At 42.5% G+C, this 25,047-nt stretch overlaps 2 protein-coding genes across 6 annotated transcripts in view; one reads left to right on the top strand and one right to left on the bottom strand.

Annotated features, from left to right (window-relative positions):
• The window catches only part of abi3a (ABI family, member 3a), a 266,728-nt gene that overhangs the window by 232,018 nt on the left and 9,663 nt on the right, over positions 1 to 25,047 (bottom strand). The gene's annotated exons all lie outside the window — the stretch shown is intronic.
• On the top strand, positions 20,011 to 25,021 carry ubac1 (UBA domain containing 1). The gene is made up of 9 exons (XM_085404944.1): positions 20,011 to 20,446; positions 21,554 to 21,674; positions 21,751 to 21,824; positions 21,914 to 22,021; positions 22,185 to 22,287; positions 23,000 to 23,108; positions 23,378 to 23,654; positions 24,108 to 24,194; positions 24,404 to 25,021. Exons 1-9 carry the CDS (start codon positions 20,309 to 20,311, stop codon positions 24,587 to 24,589), a joined length of 1,203 nt encoding a protein of 400 aa, XP_085261070.1. The 5' UTR covers positions 20,011 to 20,308; the 3' UTR covers positions 24,590 to 25,021.

Genomic DNA, 25,047 nt, shown 5'->3' with positions numbered 1-25,047 from the left:
CAGCGCCCCCTACAAAATTTCAAAACCACAGCCCCTGCTCTGTGTTCTATGTATGATTCTGAAACCTGGTAAGCTTATAGGAGATATGAAGATGTACAAAAAAGTCTCTTGGTGCAATATCCCAAATCCAACAGGAAGTCAGCCATTTTAATATTAATGTGTAATTTTGGCAACATTTTCCCCTCTTTCCAGGCACCGTTCTTTGACGAACTCCTCCAAGGGATTTCATCATATTGAACCAATCTCCAGTGTGTGGAATCTAAAGACCTTTGTGATGTTAAATTGCGAAGCTTTTTACGTTCAGTGAAACGGGGTGGTTATGGTGGCACTTAGAGTTTGAATCACTCGCCAAAAAGCAGTAATCTGCTGTCACTCAAAAACACAATGTCCAATCTCTCCCAAACGTCTCAGGTGTGATGAGACTCGAGCTAGGAAATGTTTGTTATGCCATTTGTCAGTAATGGTTAGAGCTCCACCTAGTGGGACAACTATAATCATGATTGAATGAGATGAATTGTTAGCTGGTGGTTAAATGCATGAATTCCATCAATGTGACATCAGATCGGAGGTGCTGGTTTTAGGTGTTGGGCGTGGCTCGACGCGCCGGGGGTGCGAGGGCCCTCATAACGCTGCTTGCAGCTTTAATTATTATTATTATTATTATTTCGGCAAATGAATTGGCCATTTGAGGGCCTAAACATGCTCGAAAACTCATGAAATTTTGCACACGCGTCAGGTCTGGTGAAAATTTACGTATTTTAATGTTCTCAGACATGGCCAGGGAAAATTAGCTCAGTAGCGCCACCTAGAAAAATGAAAAACGCGAGCCCCCGGTATGGGTATTGCCTACAAGTTTGAAAGTCGGTACACCTATATAACGTTCAGAGTCGAACAAAAAAGTCTATTATGGCAATGTCCTAAACCCAACAGGAAGTCCGCCATTTGGAAGAGAAGGTGACATTTTGGCTCTAATTTTGCCATTTCCATGCCTCGAACTTTTGCGAACTCCTCCTTGGGGTTTCATTTCATAACCTTCATATTTGGTCAGTGTCAACTACACCCTTGTGCCATGTTAAATTGCGGAGCTTTTGAGTTTTCACAATACCATGAGGCCGTGGCGCCATGGCGAATTTCGATGACTCGCCAAGAAATTCTTATTGCCTCTCATTTTGTCATACATTTTCTGACCTTGACCAAAGTGAACACATATGATAAGGCTCCACCCCTGAACATATTTCAACTGCCACATTTTACATCAAGGACAGCGCCACCTAGTGGGAACAGGAAATGTCATGTTTTACACTTTGGGGTACAGTATAGTGATGGGTAACACCTGCAGCCTCAAATTTCTCCAGGAAAGCCTTAAGGAGTTGGTCTTGGGTTTCAGTGAAAACTGTGACTTTTCGCAAAAGGGTGTGACCCCAGCGGCATGGCGAACTTTGATGTCTCGCCATGAAGAAACAAATTAGTATAACTCCATGAAATCCAGTCTGATTAGTACCAGACTTTACAGGCATGATGTCAGACCCGCCCTGAACAGATTGATGTGCCCATTGTCAGGAATATGAAGAGCGCCACCTAGTGGGAACAGGAAATGTCATGTCTTACACTTTGTTGTACTGATTTTCACAGGTTGATTGTGGCCACCTCAAAAGCGGTGAATATCACCATCAGTCCCTCGTGATGCTTCAGTGCAAAAATTGTGACTTTAAACTGAACGGCGCACCCTGGTGGCAACGCTGTTCAACATGAAAGATGAAGTGGCTTTTGAGGGTCTTGGCAAGTTTATAGAGGCTTGAAATTTGGCACACACCTCCAAATGGATGAAGGCTTTGTTGGCATGTGATCATTTTCATTGAATAGTGCGAAATTGCTCCACAGCGCCCCCTACAAAATTTCAAAACCACAGCCCCTGCTCTGTGTTTTATGTATGATTCTGAAACCTGGTAAACTTATAGGAGATATCAAGATGTACAAAAAAGTCTCTTGGTGCAATATCCCAAATCCAACAGGAAGTCAGCTATTTTAAAATTAATGTGTAATTTTGGCGACATTTTCTCCTCTTTCCAGGCATTGTTCTTTGACGAACTCCTCCAAGGGATTTCATCATATTGAACCAATCTCCAGTGTGTGGAATCTAAAGACCTTTGTGATGTTAAATTGCGAAGCTTTTTACGTCCAGAGAAACAGGGTGGTTATGGCGGCACTTAGAGTTTGAATCACTCGCCAAAGAGCAGTAATCTGCTGTCACTCAAAAACACAATGTCCAATCTCTCCCAAACGTCTAAGGTGTGATGAGACTCGAGCTCGGAAATGTTTGTTATGCCATTTGTACATAATGGTTAGAGCACCACCTAGTGGAACGACTAACTAATCATGAATGAATGAGTTGAAATGTTAGCTGGTGGTCAAATGCATGAATTCCATCAATGTGACATCAGATCGGACGTGCTGGTTGTAGGTGTTGGGCGTGGCTCGACGCGCCGGGGGTGCGAGGGCCCTCATAACGCTGCTTGCAGCTTTAATTAGGGCCCGAGCACTGACAGTGCGAAGGCCCTATTGTAATTGCTCTGTTTATTATTATTATTAGGGCCCGAGCACTGACAGTGCGAAGGCCCTATTGTAATTGCTCTGTTTATTATTATTATTATTATTATTATTTCGGCAAATGAATTGGCCGTTTGAGGGCCTAAACATGCTCGAAAACTCATGAAATTTTGCACACGCGTCAGGTCTGGTGAAAATTTACGTATTTTAATGTTCCCAGACATGGCCAGGGAAAATTAGCTCAGTAGCGCCACCTAGAAAAATGAAAAACGCGAGCCCCCGGTATGGGTATGACCTACACGTTTGAAAGTCGGTACACCTATATAACGTTCAGAGTCGAACAAAAAAGTCTATTATGGCAATGTCCTAAACCCAACAGGAAGTCCGCCATTTTGGATTGAAGGTGACATTTTGGCTCTGATTTTACCGTTTCCATGCCTCGAACTTTAACGAACTCCTCCTTGGGGTTTGATTTCATAACCTTCATATTTGGTCAGTGCCAACTACACCCTTGTGCCATGTTAAATTGCGGAGCTTTTGAGTTTTCACAATACCATGAGGCCGTGGCGCCACGGCGAATTTCGATGACTCGCCATGAAAATCTTATTGCCTCTCATTTTGTCATACATTTTCTGACCTTGACCAAAGTGAACACATATGATAAGGCTCCACCCCTGAACATATTTCAACTGCCATATTTGACATCAAGGACAGCGCCACCTAGTGGGAACAGGAAATGTCATGTTTTACACTTTGGGGTACAGTATAGTGATGGGTGACATCTGCAGCCTCAAATTTCTCCAGGAAAGCCTTAAGGAGTTGGTCTTGGGGTACAGTGAAAACTGTGGCTTTTCACGAAAGGGTGTGACCTCAGCAGCATGGCGAACTTTGATATCTTGCCATGAAGAAACAAATTAGTATAACTCCATGAAATCCAGTCTGATTAGTACCAGACTTTACAGGCATGATGTCACACCCGCCCTGAACAGATTGATGTGCCCATTGTCAGGAATATGAAGAGCGCCACCTAGTGGGAACAGGAAATGTCATGTCTTACACTTTGTTGTACTGATTTTCACAGGTTCATAGTGGCCACCTCAAAAGCGGTGAATATCACCATCAGTCCTTGATGATGCTTTAGTGCAAAAATTGTGACTTTAAACTGAACGGCGCACCCTGGTGGCAACGCTGTTCACCGTGAAAAATGAAGTGGCTTTTGAGGGGCTTGGAAAGTTTATAGAGGCTTGAAATTTGGCGCACACCTCCATTGTGCTTAAGGCTTTGTTGTTATGTGATCATTTTCATTGAATAGCGCAAAATGGCTCCACAGCGCCCCCTACAAAATTTCAAAACATCAGCCCCAGCTCTGTGTTTTATGTATGAGTCTGAAACCTGGTAAGCTTATAGGAGATATCAAGATGTACAAAAAAGTCTCTTGGAGCAATATCCCAAATCTAACAGGAAGTCAGCCATTTTAAAATTAATGTGTAATTTTTGTGACATTTTCCCCTCTTTCCAGGCACCGTTCTTTGACGAACTCCTCCAAGGGATTTCATCATATTGAACCAATCTCCAGTGTGTGGAATCTAAAGACCTTTGTGATGTTAAATTGCGAAGCTTTTTACGTCCAGGGAAACGGGGTGGTTATGGCGGCACTTAGAGTTTGAATCACTCGCCAAAAAGCAGTAATCTGCTGTCACTCAAAAACACAATGTCCAATCTCTCCCAAACGTCTCAGGTGTGATGAGACTCGAGCTCGGAAATGTTTGTTATGCCATTTGTACATAATGGTTAGAGCGCCACCTAGTGGAACGACTAACTAATCATGAATGAATGAGTTGAAATGTTAGCTGGTGGTTAAATGCATGAATTCCATCAATGTGACATCAGATCGGATGTGCTGGTTTTAGGTGTTGGGCGTGGCTCGACGCGCCGGGGGTGCGAGGGCCCTCATAACGCTGCTTGCAGCTTTAATTATTATTATTATTATTATTTCGGCAAATGAATCGGCCTTTTGAGGACCTAAACATGCTCGAAAACTCATGAAATTTTGCACACGCGTCAGGTCTGGTGAAAATTTACGTATTTTAATGTTCTCAGACATGGCCAGGGAAAATTAGCTCAGTAGCGCCACCTAGAAAAATGAAAAACGCGAGCCCCCGGTATGGGTATCACCTACATGTTTGAAAGTCGGTACACCTATATAACGTTCAGAGTCGAACAAAAAAGTCTATTATGGCAATGTCCTAAACCCAACAGGAAGTCCGCCATTTTGGATTGAATGTGACATTTTGGCTCTGATTTTACCGTTTCCATGCCTCGAACTTTAACGAACTCCTCCTTGGGGTTTGATTTCATAACCTTCATATTTGGTCAGTGCCAACTACACCCTTATGCCATGTTAAATTGCGGAGCTTTTGAGTTTTCACAATACCATGAGGCCGTGGCGCCACGGCGAATTTCAATGACTCGCCATGAAAATCTTATTGCCTCTCATTTTGTCATAGATTTTCTGACCTTGACCAAAGTGAACACATATGATAAGGCTCCACCCCTGAACATATTACAACTGCCATATTTTACATCAGGGACAGCGCCACTTAGTGGGAACAGGAAATGTCATGTTTTACACTTTGGGGTACAGTATAGTGATGGGTGACATCTGCAGCCTCAAATTTCTCCAGGAAAGCCTTAAGGAGTTGGTCTTGGGGTACAGTGAAAACTGTGGCTTTTCACAAAAGGGTGTGACCTCAGCAGCATGGCGAACTTTGATATCTCGCCATGAAGAAACAAATTAGTATAACTCCATGAAATCCAGTCTGATTAGTACCAGACTTTACAGGCATGATGTCACACCCGCCCTGAACAGATTGATGTGCCCATTGTCAGGAATATGAAGAGCGCCACCTAGTGGGAAGAGGAAATGTCATGTCTTACACTTTGTTGTACTGATTTTCACAGGTTCATAGTGGCCACCTCAAAAGCGGTGAATATCACCATCAGTCCTTGATGATGCTTTAGTGCAAAAATTGTGACTTTAAACTGAACGGCGCACCCTGGTGGCAACGCTGTTCACCATGAAAAATGAAGTGTCTTTTGAGGGGCTTGGAAAGTTTATAGAGGCTTGAAATTTGGCGCACACCTCCATTGTGCTTAAGGCTTTGTTGTTATGTGATCATTTTCATTGAATAGCGCAAAATGGCTCCACAGCGCCCCCTACAAAATTTCAAAACATCAGCCCCAGCTCTGTGTTTTATGTATGAGTCTGAAACCTGGGAAGCTTATAGGAGATATCAAGATGTACAAAAAAGTCTCTTGGAGCAATATCCCAAATCCAACAGGAAGTCAGCCATTTTAAAATTAATGTGTAATTTTTGTGACATTTTCCCCTCTTTCCAGGCACCGTTCTTTGACGAACTCCTCCAAGGGATTTCATCATATTGAACCAATCTCCAGTGTGTGGAATCTAAAGACCTTTGTGATGTTAAATTGCGAAGGTTTTTACGTTCAGGGAAACGGGGTGGTCATGGCGGCATGTGGAGTTTCAGTCACTCGCCAAAAAGCAGTAATCTGCTGTCACTCAAAATCAAAATGTCCAATATGTCCCAAAGGTCGCAGGCGTGATGAGACTCGAGCTCGGAAATGTTTGTTATGCCATTTGTCAGTAATGGTTAGAGCGCCACCTAGTGGGACGACTATAATCATGATTGAATGAGATGAAATGTTAGCTGGTGGTTGAATGCATGAATGTCATTAATGTGACATCAGATCGGAGGTGCTGGTTGTAGGTGTTGGGCGTAGCTCGACGCGATGGGGTGCGAGGGCCCTCATAACGCTGCTTGCAGCTTTAATTATTATTATTATTATTTCGGCAAATGAATTGGCTTTTTGAGGGCCTAAACATGCTCAAAAACTCATGAAATTTTGCAGACATGCCAGGTCTGGTGAAAAATTTTGTATTTTAATGGTTTTACTCATGAGCACTGGGAAATGGCTCTACAGCGCCACCTATGCCTTGTTAAATGCAGCCCTACGACCACATCGTTTCAGCTACATGTATGAAATTCGGCACACATGTGTATCATGCCACGACAAACAAAAAAGTCTGTGGGCCCATTGACGCAAACCCAACAGGAAGTCCGCCATTTGGAAGAGAAGGTGACATTTTGGCTCTAATTTTGCCATTTCCATGCCTCGAACTTTTGCGAACTCCTCCTTGGGATTTGGTTGTATAAGCTTCATCTTTGGTCAGTGTCAACTACACACCTGGGCCATGTTAAATTGCGGAGCTTTTGAGTTTTCACAATACTATGAGGCCGTGGCGCCATGGCGAATTTCGATGACTCGCCATGAAAATCTTATTGCCTCTCATTCTGTCATACATGTTCCGATCTGGACCAAAGAGCACACATATGATAAGGCTCCACCCCTGAACATATTTCAACTGCCATATTTGACATCAAGGACAGCGCCACCTAGTGGGAACAGGAAATGTCATGTTTTACACTTTGGGGTACAGTATAGTGAAGGGTGACATCTGCAGCCTCAAATTTCTCCAGGAAAGCCTTAAGGAGTTGGTCTTGGGTTACAGTGAAAACTGTGAGTTTTCGCGAAAGGGTGTGACCCCAGCAGCATGGCGAACTTTGATGTCACGCCATGAAGAAAGAAATTAGTATAACTCAATGAAATCCAGTCTGATCAGTACCAGACTTTACAGGCATGATGTCAGACCCGCCCTGAACAGATTGATGTGCCCATTGTCGGAAATACGGACAGCGCCACCTAGTGGCAACAGGAAATGTCATGGCTTTAATTTTGTTGTACTGATTTTCACAGGTTCATCTTGGCCACCTCAAAAGCGGTGAATATCACCATCAGTCCCTCGTGATGCTTCAGTGCAAAAATTGTGAGTTTAAACTGAACGGCGCACCCTGGTGGCAACGCTGTTCAACATGAAAGATGAAGTGGCTTTTGAGGGTCTTGGAAAGTTTATAGAGGCTTGAAATTTGGCACACACCTCCAAATGGATGAAGGCTTTGTTGGCATGTGATCATTTTCATTGAATAGCGCGAAATTGCTCCACAGCGCCCCCTACAAAATTTCAAAACCACAGCCCCTGCTCTGTGTTCTATGTATGATTCTGAAACCTGGTAAGCTTATAGGAGATATCAAGATGTACAAAAAAGTCTCTTGGTGCAATATCCCAAATCCAACAGGAAGTCAGCCATTTTAATATTAATGTGTAATTTTGGCAACATTTTCCCCTCTTTCCAGGCACCGTTCTTTGACGAACTCCTCCAAGGGATTTCATCATATTGAACCAATCTCCAGTGTGTGGAATCTAAAGACCTTTGTGATGTTAAATTGCGAAGCTTTTTACATTCAGTGAAACGGGGTGGTTATGGTGGCACCTAGAGTTTGAATCACTCGCCAAAAAGCAGTAATCTGCTGTCACTCAAAAACACAATGTCCAATCTCTCCCAAACGTCTCAGGTGTGATGAGACTCGAGCTAGGAAATGTTTGTTATGCCATTTGTCAGTAATGGTTAGAGCTCCACCTAGTGGGACAACTATAATCATGATTGAATGAGATGAATTGTTAGCTGGTGGTTAAATGCATGAATTCCATCAATGTGACATCACATCGGACGTGCTGGTTTTAGGTGTTGGGCGTGGCTTGACGCGCCGGGGGTGCGAGGGCCCTCATAACGCTGCTTGCAGCTTTAATTAGGGCCCGAGCACTGACAGTGCGAAGGCCCTATTGTAATTGCTCTGTTTATTATTATTATTATTATTATTTCGGCAAATGAATTGGCCGTTTGAGGGCCTAAACATGCTCGAAAACTCATGAAATTTTGCACACATGCCAGGTCTGGTGAAAAATTTTGTATTTTAATGGTTTTACATATGAGCACTGGGAAATGGCTCTACAGCGCCACCTATGCCTTGTTAAATGCAGCCCTACGACCACATCGTTTCAGCTACATGTATGAAATTTGGCACACATGTGTATCATGCCGAGTCGAACAAAAAAGTCTGTGGGCCCATTGATGCAAACCCAACAGGAAGTCCGCCATTTGGAAGAGAAGGTGACATTTTGGCTCTAATTTTGCCATTTCCATGCCTCGAACTTTTGCGAACTCCTCCTTGGGATTTGGTTGTATAAGCTTCATCTTTGGTCAGTGTCAACTACACACCTGGGCCATGTTAAATTGCGGAGCTTTTGAGTTTTCACAATACTATGAGGCCGTGGCGCCATGGCGAATTTCGATGACTCGCCATGAAAATCTTATTGCCTCTCATTTTGTCATACATTTTCTGACCTTGACCAAAGTGAACACATATGATAAGGCTCCACCCCTGAACATATTTCAACTGCCATATTTGACACCAGGGACAGCGCCACCTAGTGGGAACAGGAAATGTCATGTTTTACACTTTGGGGTACAGTATTGTGATGGGTGACACCTGCAGCCTCAAATTTCTCCAGGAAAGCCTTAAGGAGTTGGTCTTGGGTTACAGTGAAAACTGTGACTTTTCGCAAAAGGGTGTGACCCCAGCAGCATGGCGAACTTTAATGTCACGCCATGAAGAAACAAATTAGTATAACTCAATGAAATCCAGTCTGTTCAGTACCAGACTTTACAGGCATGATGTCAGACCTGCCCTGAACAGATTGATGTGCCCATTGTCGGGAATACGTACAGCGCCACCTAGTGGCAACAGGAAATGTCATGGCTTTAATTTTGTTGTACTGATTTTCACAGGTTCATCGTGGCCACCTCAAAAGCGGTGAATATCAACATCAGTCCCTCGTGATGCTTCAGTGCAAAAATTGTGACTTTAAACTGAACGGCGCACCCTGGTGGCAACGCGGTCCACCATGAAAGATGAAGTGGCTTTTGAGGGGCTTGGAAAGTATATAGAGGCTTTAAATTTAGCACACCCCTCCAAATGGATGAAGGCTTTGTTGTCATGTGATCATTTTTATTGAATAGCGCGAAATGGCTCCACAGCGCCCCCTACAAAATTTCAAAACCACAGCCCCAGCTCTGTGTTTTATGTATGAGTCTGAAACCTGGTAAGCTTATAGGAGATATCAAGATGTACAAAAAAGTCTCTTGGAGCAATATCCAAAATCCAACAGGAAGTCAGCCATTTTAAAATTAATGTGCAATTTTGGCGACATTTTCCCCTCTTTTCAGGCTTCATACTTTGACGAACTCCTCCAAGGGATTTCATCATATTGAACCATTCTCCAGTGTGTGGAATCTAAAGACCTTTGTGATGTTAAATTGCGAAGCTTTTTACGTTCAAGGAAACGGGGTGGTCATGGCGGCACGTGGAGTTTCAATCACTCGCCAAAAAGCAGTAATCTGCTGTCACTCAAAGACACAAAGTCCAATCTCTCCCAAAGGTCGCAGGCGTGATGAGACTCGAGCTCGGAAATGTTTGTTATGCCATTTGTGCATAAGGGTTAGAGCGCCACCTAGTGGAACGACTAACAAATCATGAATGAATGAGTTGAAATGTTAGCTGGTGGTTAAATGCATGAATTCCATCAATGTGACATCACATCGGATGTGCTGGTTTTAGGTGTTGGGCGTGGCTCGACACGCCGGGGGTGCGAGGGCCCTCATAACGCTGCTTGCAGCTTTAATTATTATTATTATTATTATTTCGGCAAATGAATTGGCCGTTTGAGGGCCTAAACATGCTCGAAAACTCATGAAATTTTGCACACGCGTCAGGTCTGGTGAAAATTTACGTATTTTAATGTTCTCAGACATGGCCAGGGAAAATTAGCTCAGTAGCGCCACCTAGAAAAATGAAAAACGCGAGCCCCCGGTATGGGTATGACCTACATGTTTGAAAGTCGGTACACCTATATAACTTTCAGAGTCGAACAAAAAAGTCTATTATGGCAATGTCCTAAACCCAACAGGAAGTCCGCCATTTTGGATTGAAGGTGACATTTTGGCTCTGATTTTACCGTTTCCATGCCTCGAACTTTAACGAACTCCTCCTTGGGATTTGGTCCTATAAGCTTCAAATTTGGACAGTGTCAACTACACCCTTGTGCCATGTTAAATTGCGGAGCTTTTGAGTTTTCACAATACTATGAGGCCGTGGCGCCATGGCGAATTTCGATGACTCGCCATGAAAATCTTATTGCCTCTCATTTTGTCATACATTTTCTGACCTTGACCAAAGAGCACACATATGATAAGGCTCCACCCCTGAACATATTTCAACTGCCATATTTGACATAAGGGACAGCGCCACCTAGTGGGAACAGGAAATGTCATGTTTTACACTTTGGGGTACAGTATAGTGATGGGTGACATCTGCAGCCTCAAATTTCTCCAGAAAAGCCTTAAGCAGTTGGTCTTGGGTTACAGTGAAAACTGTGACTTTTCGCAAAAGGGTGTGACCCCAGCGGCGTGGCGAACTTTAATGTCACGCCATGAAGAAACAAATTAGTATAACTCAATGAAATCCAGTCTGATCAGTACCAGACTTTACAGGCATGATGTCAGACCCGCCCTGAACAGATTGATGTGCCCATTGTCGGAAATACAGATAGCGCCACCTAGTGGCAACAGGAAATGTCATGGCTTTAATTTTGTTGTACTGATTTTCACAGATTCATCTTGGCCACCTCAAAAGCGGTGAATATCACCATCAGTCCCTCGTGATGCTTCAGTGCAAAAATTGTGACTTTAAACTGAACGGCGCACCCTGGTGGCAACGCGGTTCACCATGAAAGATGAAGTGGCTTTTGAGGGGCTTGGAAAGTTTATAGAGGCTTGAAATTTGGCACACACCTCCAAATCGATGTAGGCTTTGTTGTCATGTGATCATTTTCATTGAATAGCGCGAAATTGCTCCACAGCGCCCCCTACAAAATTTCAAAACATCAGCCCCAGCTCTGTGTTTCATCTATGAGTCTGAAACCTGGTAAGCTTATGGAAAATATCAAGATGTACAAAAAAGTCTCTTGGAGCAATATCCCAAATCCAACAGGAAGTCAGCCATTTTAAAATTAATGTGTAATTTTGGCGACATTTTCCCCTCTTTTCAGGCTTCATACTTTGACGAACTCCTCCAAGGGATTTCATCATATTGAACCATTCTCCAGTGTGTGGAATCTAAAGACCTTTGTGATGTTAAATTGCGAAGCTTTTTACGTCCAGGGAAACGGGGTGGTTATGGTGGCACTTAGAGTTTGAATCACTCGCCAAAAAGCAGTAATCTGCTGTCACTCAAAAACACAATGTCCAATCTCTCCCAAACGTCTCAGGTGTGATGAGACTCGAGCTTGGAAGTGTTTGTTATGCCATTTGTACATAATGGTTAGAGCGCCACCTAGTGGAACGACTAACTAATCATGAATGAATGAGTTGAATTGTTAGCTGGTGGTTAAATGCATGAATTCCATCAATGTGACATCACATCGGACGTGCTGGTTTTAGGTGTTGGGCGTGGCTCGACACGCCGGGGTGCGAGGGCCCTCATAACGCTGCTTGCAGCTTTAATTAGGGCCCGAGCACTGACAGTGCGAAGGCCCTATTGTAATTGCTCTGTTTATTATTATTATTATTATTATTTCGGCAAATGAATTGGCCGTTTGAGGGCCTAAACATGCTCGAAAACTCATGAAATTTTGCACACATGCCAGGTCTGGTGAAAAATTTTGTATTTTAATGGTTTTACATATGAGCACTGGGAAATGGCTCTACAGCGCCACCTATGCCTTGTTAAATGCAGCCCTACGACCACATCGTTTCAGCTACATGTATGAAATTTGGCACACATGTGTATCATGCCGAGTCGAACAAAAAAGTCTGTGGGCCCATTGATGCAAACCCAACAGGAAGTCCGCCATTTGGAAGAGAAGGTGACATTTTGGCTCTAATTTTGCCATTTCCATGCCTCGAACTTTTGCGAACTCCTCCTTGGGATTTGGTTGTATAAGCTTCATCTTTGGTCAGTGTCAACTACACACCTGGGCCATGTTAAATTGCGGAGCTTTTGAGTTTTCACAATACTATGAGGCCGTGGCGCCATGGCGAATTTCGATGACTCGCCATGAAAATCTTATTGCCTCTCATTTTGTCATACATTTTCTGACCTTGACCAAAGTGAACACATATGATAAGGCTCCACCCCTGAACATATTTCAACTGCCATATTTGACACCAGGGACAGCGCCACCTAGTGGGAACAGGAAATGTCATGTTTTACACTTTGGGGTACAGTATTGTGATGGGTGACACCTGCAGCCTCAAATTTCTCCAGGAAAGCCTTAAGGAGTTGGTCTTGGGTTACAGTGAAAACTGTGACTTTTCGCAAAAGGGTGTGACCCCAGCAGCATGGCGAACTTTAATGTCACGCCATGAAGAAACAAATTAGTATAACTCAATGAAATCCAGTCTGTTCAGTACCAGACTTTACAGGCATGATGTCAGACCTGCCCTGAACAGATTGATGTGCCCATTGTCGGGAATACGTACAGCGCCACCTAGTGGCAACAGGAAATGTCATGGCTTTAATTTTGTTGTACTGATTTTCACAGGTTCATCGTGGCCACCTCAAAAGCGGTGAATATCAACATCAGTCCCTCGTGATGCTTCAGTGCAAAAATTGTGACTTTAAACTGAACGGCGCACCCTGGTGGCAACGCGGTCCACCATGAAAGATGAAGTGGCTTTTGAGGGGCTTGGAAAGTATATAGAGGCTTTAAATTTAGCACACCCCTCCAAATGGATGAAGGCTTTGTTGTCATGTGATCATTTTTATTGAATAGCGCGAAATGGCTCCACAGCGCCCCCTACAAAATTTCAAAACCACAGCCCCAGCTCTGTGTTTTATGTATGAGTCTGAAACCTGGTAAGCTTATAGGAGATATCAAGATGTACAAAAAAGTCTCTTGGAGCAATATCCAAAATCCAACAGGAAGTCAGCCATTTTAAAATTAATGTGCAATTTTGGCGACATTTTCCCCTCTTTTCAGGCTTCATACTTTGACGAACTCCTCCAAGGGATTTCATCATATTGAACCATTCTCCAGTGTGTGGAATCTAAAGACCTTTGTGATGTTAAATTGCGAAGCTTTTTACGTTCAAGGAAACGGGGTGGTCATGGCGGCACGTGGAGTTTCAATCACTCGCCAAAAAGCAGTAATCTGCTGTCACTCAAAGACACAAAGTCCAATCTCTCCCAAAGGTCGCAGGCGTGATGAGACTCGAGCTCGGAAATGTTTGTTATGCCATTTGTGCATAAGGGTTAGAGCGCCACCTAGTGGAACGACTAACAAATCATGAATGAATGAGTTGAAATGTTAGCTGGTGGTTAAATGCATGAATTCCATCAATGTGACATCACATCGGATGTGCTGGTTTTAGGTGTTGGGCGTGGCTCGACACGCCGGGGGTGCGAGGGCCCTCATAACGCTGCTTGCAGCTTTAATTAGGGCCCGAGCACTGACAGTGCGAAGGCCCTATTGTAATTGCTCTGTTTATTATTATTATTATTATTATTTCGGCAAATGAATTGGCCGTTTGAGGGCCTAAACATGCTCGAAAACTCATGAAATTTTGCACACGCGTCAGGTCTGGTGAAAATTTACGTATTTTAATGTTCCCAGACATGGCCAGGGAAAATTAGCTCAGTAGCGCCACCTAGAAAAATGAAAAACGCGAGCCCCCGGTATGGGTATGACCTACATGTTTGAAAGTCGGTACACCTATATAACTTTCAGAGTCGAACAAAAAAGTCTATTATGGCAATGTCCTAAACCCAACAGGAAGTCCGCCATTTTGGATTGAAGGTGACATTTTGGCTCTGATTTTACCGTTTCCATGCCTCGAACTTTAACGAACTCCTCCTTGGGATTTGGTCCTATAAGCTTCAAATTTGGACAGTGTCAACTACACCCTTGTGCCATGTTAAATTGCGGAGCTTTTGAGTTTTCACAATACTATGAGGCCGTGGCGCCATGGCGAATTTCGATGACTCGCCATGAAAATCTTATTGCCTCTCATTTTGTCATACATTTTCTGACCTTGACCAAAGAGCACACATATGATAAGGCTCCACCCCTGAACATATTTCAACTGCCATATTTGACATAAGGGACAGCGCCACCTAGTGGGAACAGGAAATGTCATGTTTTACACTTTGGGGTACAGTATAGTGATGGGTGACATCTGCAGCCTCAAATTTCTCCAGAAAAGCCTTAAGGAGTTGGTCTTGGGTTACAGTGAAAACTGTGACTTTTCGCAAAAGGGTGTGACCCCAGCGGCGTGGCGAACTTTAATGTCACGCCATGAAGAAACAAATTAGTATAACTCAATGAAATCCAGTCTGATCAGTACCAGACTTTACAGGCATGATGTCAGACCCGCCCTGAACAGATTGATGTGCCCATTGTCGGAAATACGGACAGCGCCACCTAGTGGCAACAGGAAATGTCATGGCTTTAATTTTGTTGTACTGATTTTCACAGATTCATCTTGGCCACCTCAAAAGCGGTGAATATCACCATCAGTCCCTCGTGATGCTTCAGTGCAAAAATTGTGACTTTAAACTGAACGGCGCACCCTGGTGGCAACGCGGTTCACCATGAAAGATGAAGTGGCTTTTGAGGGGCTTGGAAAGTTTATAGAGGCTTGAAATTTGGCACACACCTCCAAATGGATGTAGGCTTTGTTGTCATGTGATCATTTTCATTGAATAGCGCGAAATTGCTCCACAGCGCCCCCTACAAAATTTCAAAACATCAGCCCCAGCTCTGTGTTTCATCTATGAGTCTGAAACCTGGTAAGCTTATGGAAAATATCAAGATGTACAAAAAAGTCTCTTGGAGCAATATCCCAAATCCAACAGGAAGTCAGCCATTTTAAAATTAATGTGTAATTTTGGCGACATTTTCCCCTCTTTTCAGGCTTCATACTTTGACGAACTCCTCCAAGGGATTTCATCATATTGAACCATTCTCCAGTGTGTGGAATCTAAAGACCTTTGTGATGTTAAATTGCGAAGCTTTTTACGTCCAGGGAAACGGGGTGGTTATGGTGGCACTTAGAGTTTGAATCACTCGCCAAAAAGCAGTAATCTGCTGTCACTCAAAAACACAATGTCCAATCTCTCCCAAACGTCTCAGGTGTGATGAGACTCGAGCTTGGAAGTGTTTGTTATGCCATTTGTACATAATGGTTAGAGCGCCACCTAGTGGAACGACTAACTAATCATGAATGAATGAGTTGAATTGTTAGCTGGTGGTTAAATGCATGAATTCCATCAATGTGACATCACATCGGACGTGCTGGTTTTAGGTGTTGGGCGTGGCTCGACACGCCGGGGTGCGAGGGCCCTCATAACGCTGCTTGCAGCTTTAATTAGGGCCCGAGCACTGACAGTGCGAAGGCCCTATTGTAATTGCTCTGTTTATTATTATTATTATTATTATTATTTCGGCAAATGAATCGGCCTTTTGAGGGCCTAAACATGCTCGAAAACTCATGAAATTTTGCACACGCGTCAGGTCTGGTGAAAATTTACGTATTTTAATGTTCTCAGACATGGCCAGGGAAAATTAGCTCAGTAGCGCCACCTAGAAAAATGAAAAAGGCGAGCCCCCGGTATGAGTATGGCCTACATGTTTGAAAGTCGGTACACTTATATAAGGTTCAGAGTCGAACAAAAAAGTCTATTATGGCAATGTCCTAAACCCAACAGGAAGTCCGCCATTTTGGATTGAAGGTGACATTTTGGCTCTAATTTTACCGTTTCCATGCCTTGTACTTTAACGAACTCCTCCTTGGGATTTGGTCCTATAAACTTCAAATTTGGACAGTGTCAACTACACCCTTGTGCCATGTTAAATTGCGGAGCTTTTGAGTTTTCACAATACTATGAGGCCGTGGCGCCATGGCGAATTTCGATGACTCGCCATGAAAATCTTATTGCCTCTCATTTTGTCATACATTTTCTGACCTTGACCAAAGTGAACACATATGATAAGGCTCCACCCCTGAACATATTTCGACTGCCATATTTGACATCAAGGACAGCGCCACCTAGTGGGAACAGGAAATGTCATGTTTTACACTTTGGGGTACAGTATAGTGATGGGTGACATCTGCAGCCTCAAATTTCTCCAGCAAAGCCTTAAGGAGTTGGTCTTGGGTTACAGTGAAAACTGTGACTTTTCGCAAAAGGGTGTGACCCCAGCGGCATGGCGAACTTTGATGTCACGCCATGAAGAAACAAATTAGTATAACTCAATGAAATCCAGTCTGTTCAGTACCAGACTTTACAGGCATGATGTCAGACCCGCCCTGAACAGATTGATGTGCCCATTGTCAGGAATACATACAGCGCCACCTAGTGGCAACAGGAAATGTCATGTCTTACACTTTGTTGTACTGATTTTCACAGGTTCATTGTGGCCACCTCAAAAGTGGTGAATATCACCATCAGTCCTTCATGATGGTTTAGTGCGAAAATTGTGACTTTAAACTGAACGGCGCACCCTGGTGGCAACGCTGTTCAACATGAAAGATGAAGTTACTTTTGAGGGGCTTGGAAAGTTTATAGAGGCTTTAAACTTGGCCCACGCCTCCAATGTGATGAAGGCTTTGTTGTTATGTAACCATTTTCCTTGAATAGCGCAAAATGGCTCCACAGCGCCCCCTACAAAATTCCAAAATATCAGCCCCTGCTCTGTGTTTTATCTATGAGTCTGAAACTTGGTAAGCTTATGGAAGATCTTAAGATGTACAAAAAAGTCTCTTGGAGCAATATCCCAAATCCAACAGGAAGTCAGCCATTTTAAAGTTAATGTGTAATTTTGGCTACATTTTCCCATCTTTTCAGGCACCGTACTTTGACGAACTCCTCCAAGGGATTTCATCATATTGAAGCATTCTTCAGTGTGTGGAATCCAAAGACCTTTGTGTTGTTAAATTGCGAAGCTTTTTACGTCCAGGGAAACGGGGTGGTTATGGCGGCACTTAGAGTTTGAATCACTCGCCAAAAAGCAGTAATCTGCTGTCACTCAAAAACACAATGTCCAATCTGTCCCAAACGTCTCAGGTGTGATGAGACTCGAGCTTGGAAGTGTTTGTTATGCCATTTGTACATAATGGTTAGAGCGCCACCTAGTGGAACGACTAACTAATCATGAATGAATGAGTTGAAATGTTAGCTGGTGGTTAAATGCATGAATTCCATCAATGTGACATCAGATCGGACGTGCTGGTTTTAGGTGTTGGGCGTGGCTCGACGCGCCGGGGGTGCGAGGGCCCTCATAACGCTGCTTGCAGCTTTAATTATTATTATTATTATTATTTCGGCAAATGAATTGGCCGTTTGAGGGCCTAAACATGCTCGAAAACTCATGAAATTTTGCACACGCGTCAGGTCTGGTGAAAATTTACGTATTTTAATGTTCTCAGACATGGCCAGGGAAAATTAGCTCAGTAGCGCCACCTAGAAAAATGAAAAACGCGAGCCCCCGGTATGGGTATGGCCTACAAGTTTGAAAGTCGGTACACCTATATAATGTTCAGAGTCGAACAAAAAAGTCTATTATGGCAATGTCCTAAACCCAACAGGAAGTCCGCCATTTTGGATTGAAGGTGACATTTTGGCTCTGATTTTACCATTTCCATGCCTCGAACTTTGACGAACTCCTCCTTGGGGTTTGATTTCATAACCTTCATATTTGGTCAGTGCCAACTACACCCTTGTGCCATGTTAAATTGCGGAGCTTTTGAGTTTTCACAATACTATGAGGCCGTGGCGCCATGGCGAATTTCGATGACTCGCCATGAAAATCTTATTGCCTCTCATTTTGTCATACATTTTCTGACCTTGACCAAAGTGAACACATATGATAAGGCTCCACCCCTGAACATATTTCAACTGCCATATTTGACACCAGGGACAGCGCCACCTAGTGGGAACAGGAAATGTCATGTTTTACACTTTGGGGTACAGTATAGTGATGGGTGACACCTGCAGCCTCAAATTTCTCCAGGAAAGGCGTAAGGAGTTGGTCTTGGGTTACAGTGAAAACTGTGACTTTTCGCAAAAGGGTGTGACCCCAGCAGCATGGCGAACTTTGATGTCACGCCATGAAGAAACAAATTAGTATAACTCAATGAAATCCAGTCTGTTCAGTACCAGACTTTACAGGCATGATGTCAGACCCGCCCTGAACAGATTGATGTGCCCATTGTCGGGAATACGTACAGCGCCACCTAGTGGCAACAGGAAATGTCATGGCTTTAATTTTGTTGTACTGATTTTCACAGGTTCATCGTGGCCACCTCAAAAGCGGTGAATATCAACATCAGTCCCTCGTGATGCTTCAGTGCAAAAATTGTGACTTTAAACTGAACGGCGCACCCTGGTGGCAACGCTGTTCAACATGAAAGATGAAGTGGCTTTTGAGGGGCTTGCAAGTTTATAGAGGCTTGAAATTTGGCCCACACCTCCAAATGGATGAAGGCTTTGTTGTCATGTGATCATTTTCATTGAATAGCGCGAAATTGCTCCACAGCGCCCCCTACAAAATTTCAAAACAACAGCCCCTGCTCTGTGTTTCATCTATGAGTCTGAAACCTGGTAAGCTTATGGAAAATATCAAGATGTACAAAAAAGTCTCTTGGTGCAATATCCCAAATCCAACAGGAAGTCAGCCATTTTAAAATTAATGTGCAATTTTGGCGACATTTTCCCCTCTTTTCAGGCTTCATACTTTGACGAACTCCTCCAAGGGATTTCATCATATTGAACCATTCTCCAGTGTGTGGAATCTAAAGACCTTTGTGATGTTAAATTGTGAAGCTTTTTACGTTCAAGGAAACGGGGTGGTCATGGCGGCACGTGGAGTTTCAATCACTGGCCAAAAAGCAGTAATCTGCTGTCACTCAAAGACACAAAGTCCAATCTCTCCCAAAGGTCGCAGGCGTGATGAGACTCGAGCTCGGAAATGTTTGTTATGCCCTTTGTCTATAATGGTTAGAGCGCCACCTAGTGGGACGACTATACTCATGGTTGAACCAAATGAAATGTTAGCTGGTGGTTAAATGCATGAATTCCATCAATGTGACATGAGATCGGACGTGCTGGTTTTAGGTGTTGGGCGTGGCTCGACACGCCAGGGTGCGAGGGCCCTCATAACGCTGCTTGCAGCTTTAATAATTAACTCGTTGTTGTTGTTTTAACTCCAGTTTCAGCTTTGTTTTAGTTACCTTGATGTTGGACCGTTGGAGATCTGAGGATCCTCTAAGTGCAGGTTAAAGAAGCAAATATTACGATGTTTCATAATTTTGTTGCAAGTAACTGTGTTTTCTAAAAACGGCTTGACCGGGTTGATTGTATTTTTGGACCTGTCACTCAAAAGAACTACACATCCCACAATCCAGCATTGGCGGTACAGTTGGGAGTTCAAAGTTCAAGTTACAGTAAAAATAGGGTTTTCGCTAGTTACTGCTTGTGAGCTAACAGGAAAAAAGAAGAACTCGTCTTGAAGAGGACGTGTTTCTCGGTTACCACCGCAGCGAAAACCGACCGAGGAACCCCCAAATGGCCCTCAGCTAGTCGGTGCCCGCTCTCACTTTGTTGTTGGTGGATTTACAGACGACGGCTAGCTGGGTGCTAAGGTTAGCACGCAAGCTTGCCAAATAGGCACATAGCAACTGCTGCTAGCTATCGTCACTGGACTGGTACTGTTAAGTCTGGAGCTATGTTCGTGCAGGAGGAAAAAATATTTGCCGGCAAAGTGCTGAAAATACACATCTGCACCATGGACGGCACGGAGTGGTTGGAGGAGGTCACGGAAGACACGACTGTTGAGAAACTAAAGGAGAGGTGCTTGAAACATGTAGGTTTTTCTTGGCTTGTTTGTGTTTGTCCTGCTTCCTTTTTTTTCGACCTGTCACTCCTCTGCCTGGGGTGCTTTACACTGTGCCATGTCCCTTTCGTAAACTGTCAGTGTCAGTATCACTGGCGCTGTATTTATAGTAACTGGGTAGACTTTGCTATTTATAATTTAGCAAGTTGGTTGTCCCAGTAGCTACTAAGAAACGCATGCTACTTTTTAGCCATTCTATTATTATACAGCTCACTTCACTTCTCCTTCCTTGGGCTATGGCGAAAACTCAAGTAGTGGTTTAAGTTTTGGTTTTCGTGTCAGCCCAGTATATTCTTAAATTAATTAATACGTCTCTGAAACTTCATGAAGTCAGTGCTTAGAGTTTTTAGATGAGTCATGTTTTGTTTACCCAACCAATCCTGAATTTATGATGACAAAGCAAAGACAGAAAGCAGCTAATCCTCCACATAGGGAGACTGTTTTTACTCAGTTTGTATCTTCGGTTAAATATCAGAGCTGATGTAGTTAACTGATTAAAGCTGATCAAGAGAAAACAGATCTAAAGTTATTTTGATAACCAAAACTCGAAAATTTGCTTGTTCCTACAACTGTGTTGTGAGGATCTGGCTTTCTCTGTTGCAGGGGTGTCAGACCCATTTTAATGCATAAGTCATATAGACCAACAGCACCATTGCCATAATCTATGTTAAAAAACAAAGTACACCGCTTTCATTCAAATTTGTCAGAAAGCAGAAGCAGATGGTACTATTTCTAGTTAAAATAGTTAGTTACTAGTTCAATTATTTTATTTTTTAATGACCAGGCCATTTACAAAGCAGATAACTAGCACACTGTGACATGTACAACTTAAAAATTGTGTTTAAGTTTTTTCAATCCACTGTTTCTGTGTAGGATCTTGGTCATCTAGATCATCGGTTGGTTTTTTTTTTTGGTTTTTTTCCTTTTTCTCTTCTTTTAAATAACTTTTTCAAATGTCTGTCATTATTGGTCCTACTTATAACAGTAACTGAATGATATTTAAAACAAAGAAAGTGATTAGTTACAATGAGTTATCTGGTTGTGCCTGAGTTGTTTTGTTTTGTGCTTAATTTGTAGTGTGTACATGGAAGTCTAGAAGATCCCAAAACCCTTACACATCATAAACTTATTCATGCTGCTACAGAAAGAGTCCTCTCTGACACAAAAACTGTTGCTGATGAAAATCTCAAAGATAAAGGTATGTAGCGTCTCTCCAGTTTGCCGTGGTTTGCCACAGTTTTCCATGAAGCTAACATGTTTAATGTATGTTGTAGATGTTTTGCTGCTCATAAAGAAAAGACCGCCACCAACCCCTCCAAAGACGGCTGACGTTAGTTCAGAAGACAAGGTAAGTCCTCTGTCCAGTTTTTGGGAAGAAGTCCTTTTTTTTAAACATGCATATATTTTATTAACTGCTGTTTATTCTGTTCATCACAGAAGAAACAAGAAAACAAAGCTCCAGATAAAGATGCTATTCTGAAAGCCACCGCCAGCCTATCCACACGCCACACAGACCGTACTGTTACGCAACACAACATCAGAGATGTAAGAGAGGTTTAGCTTTAGCTCACAGGGTGCACTGAAATGTAGATAAATTACAATAATACTTTAAAATATTGTAAATGAGAAATTTACCTGCACTGTACTTGGACTGATAGCTTGTAATTATTTTTAATGTCCTTGTATATTGTTGTTTGTGTTGTTGCAGTTTCAAACAGAGCTCAGAAAAATCCTGGTTTCTCTTATTGAAGTCGCACAGAAGCTTCTTGCCTTGAACCCTGATGCTGTCGAACTATTCAAAAAGGCAAATGGTAAAGTGGAAAATCCCTTAAACCTTTAACCCATTTTCCAGTGGAAAAACTGGGTCTGTCACAGCACCATTAACTTGAATTCATTTCTGCTGTATTATTATTTTTAATCTTTCTAAAATGATTGATTCATCTCTCCAGTTTCTCTCAGGAAAATTAATTGCCCACCTGAGTTTTAACATTTACCAAGTCTGTGGTTAGGGTTAGGATTGGGTTTTATTTTAGCCACAACAATCCATTTGAGAATGCTCAAAATTCAACTTGTTTAAGGCACAGGTTAAAAACTGGTTATGGACAAATCAAGTGTGTGATCATGTATAAGTTGTATAGTTTTAATGTTTTATTTGGGAATAGAATGGTGTGTATGTGTGAGTTTGGTGATGGAGTTTTTATTATAAATGAATTCTGAATTTTTTATGAATTATTATGTCTATTTTTTAATGTTTTATGGACAACAGATGGAAATTAGCCCTTGGCTATAATCTGGCATGTTTACATTCATGTAATTTATTTTACATTTATGTTCATTAACATGCACTGTCCTAAATAAATAAATAAAACATACTAATGGGCACTTTTTAGAAACTAGATGTTATCTTTTATCTGAAGTTGCGCACATTTATTTTGGCAGTGCAGGTTTTCTGTATGTTTGATTGTTCCAAACATTTAGCTGTCAACCAAAGATCTTTTCTCTTTGTGTGTCTGTGTCTCATAGCAATGTTAGATGAAGATGAAGAGGATCGGGTGGATGAAACGGCCCTCCAGCAGCTCACTGAGATGGGTTTCCCTGAGAGCAGAGCAATCAAAGCTCTGAGACTGAACCAGTAAGGCTGTATCTATAGTTATATTTGGGGGGGGGGGAAAGAATATATACACACACACACACACACACACACACACACACACACACACACACACATAAAAAAATATGTCCCTATTGCAAAATATGGTGAAAACATATCCAGTGGGCATTAATTTGCAGGACAGCACTTTGGAGAAGTATGCACTGATACCAAGGTTCCACGAAAGGGTCTCATAGGAATTGTTCCTTATCTTTGTACCCTAACAGTAGTTTTATCTGATCTCCTTATAGCATGTCAGTGACCCAGGCTATGGAGTGGCTGATTGAGCATGTAGATGACCCCTCTGTGGACACGCCACTACCAGGCCAGGACTCTTCTGGGGCAGCAGGAGCTACGGCAGCTGCCACTCCAGGCCCCCCTGCTTCAGCTTCTGCTTCAGCCTCTGGTCCTAATCCTCACCGCAGCCTATCCAGCCAGTCGAGCACAGACGAGAGCAACAAGCAGGATGAACTCACAGAGATCTTCAAGAGGATCCGCAGGAAAAGGGAGTTCAGACCAGATTCAAGGGTGGGTGCAATTTTAGCTTTTATACAAGACTTCAGATTTTACAAATCTCCTCTCAGGGTTCTCATCAGCTGCATGTTATTTGAGTTATTTGATATTATATTTTGCACTATCCTATTGTATATTACTGTATACTACTATTCTTATTGTATATCTTATTCCTCTGTTCCTCTGTCTCTCTTGCTGCATTGAGCATGTGTATGACAAAAGAATTTTTCCTCCGAATAAATAAAGTTCTTCTTATCTTATCTTATGTGGGACAGGGCCACACTTAAACTTGAGTGATATTCGATTTTGATGGAAGTTTTTTTTTTTTTTTTATTTTACCATAACTTGTTCACATCTTATTAAGTAAGTTTTGTGTCCCCATGATAGCTGCTGGAATTGCTGGAATAGACTTTAGATAGATTTTAACTGTATGTGGGTTTTTTTTGCTTTTTTTAATGAACTCTGCAGGCAGTCATTGCATTGATGGAGATGGGCTTTGATGAAAAGGAGGTGATCGATGCTCTGAGAGTCAATAACAACCAACAGGATGCAGCGGTAAGTTTACACATCGTCAGTAGTTTTACTATTAATAAACAAATTTAACAGTTAGCTCCCTCCCCCCAGTAATTTCTGAAACCTTCCGAAAACAACAAGTCCAGTAACATTGAATACCTGTTTCACTTGTTTTCAGTTAATTTTATACTTTGACTTCCATAAAGATTTTAATTGGTGTCCTTTTTGTTCCTTACTGTGTATTCCTGCAGTGTGAGTGGCTGTTGGGAGACAGGAAACCTTCTCCAGAAGATCTGGACAAAGGCATCGACACCAACAGCCCACTGTTTCAAGCCATCCTGGAAAATCCAGTCGTCCAGCTGGGTTTAACCAATCCCAAAACTCTTCTAGGTATAGTCTCATTGAGTGTAAAAGCCAACGTAGTGTCCTGTTTTTGAAAATTCTCCCCTAAAGTAATATTAAAAACTTTTTGACATCCTTATATTATTGTGTAGTTTTAGGAACTCAAATATAGTCTCATTCTGTAAAATGAGACAGAAAAACCACCAGCAGCTGAAAAAGATCTTGCTGAGACGTCCAGGAAAACTGTTCGAACAGTGTGAAATCATTCTTTTTATTTCATTCACCTGTGTATATATGGTTATTTTATATTATGTTTTGTTGTTTGTGTGATACTAAACATCCATGAAGACTTGTGCTTTGGTTTCGGTGAGTGAAGTTCTGATATTTTATTAGTCTGTTACTTTTTTTCTTGATATCTGTCCCTATAGGTTAGCTAATAACCCAACACTCCACTCGCTTGTTCAAAAACGGTCACTCCTGGCTCCAAAACATGATATATAAAACATAAAGAAGCAATGAAGGCACTAACGTTTAGGCTTTAAGTCACTGAGCC

Source organism: Rhamphochromis longiceps, linkage group LG4, assembly GCF_057381845.1.
Source record: "Rhamphochromis longiceps isolate RC_006_pf linkage group LG4, R_longiceps_female_GT1.1, whole genome shotgun sequence".
Classification (NCBI taxonomy): Eukaryota; Metazoa; Chordata; class Actinopteri; order Cichliformes; family Cichlidae; genus Rhamphochromis; species Rhamphochromis longiceps.
This window is presented reverse-complemented; position numbering and strand designations above follow the sequence as displayed.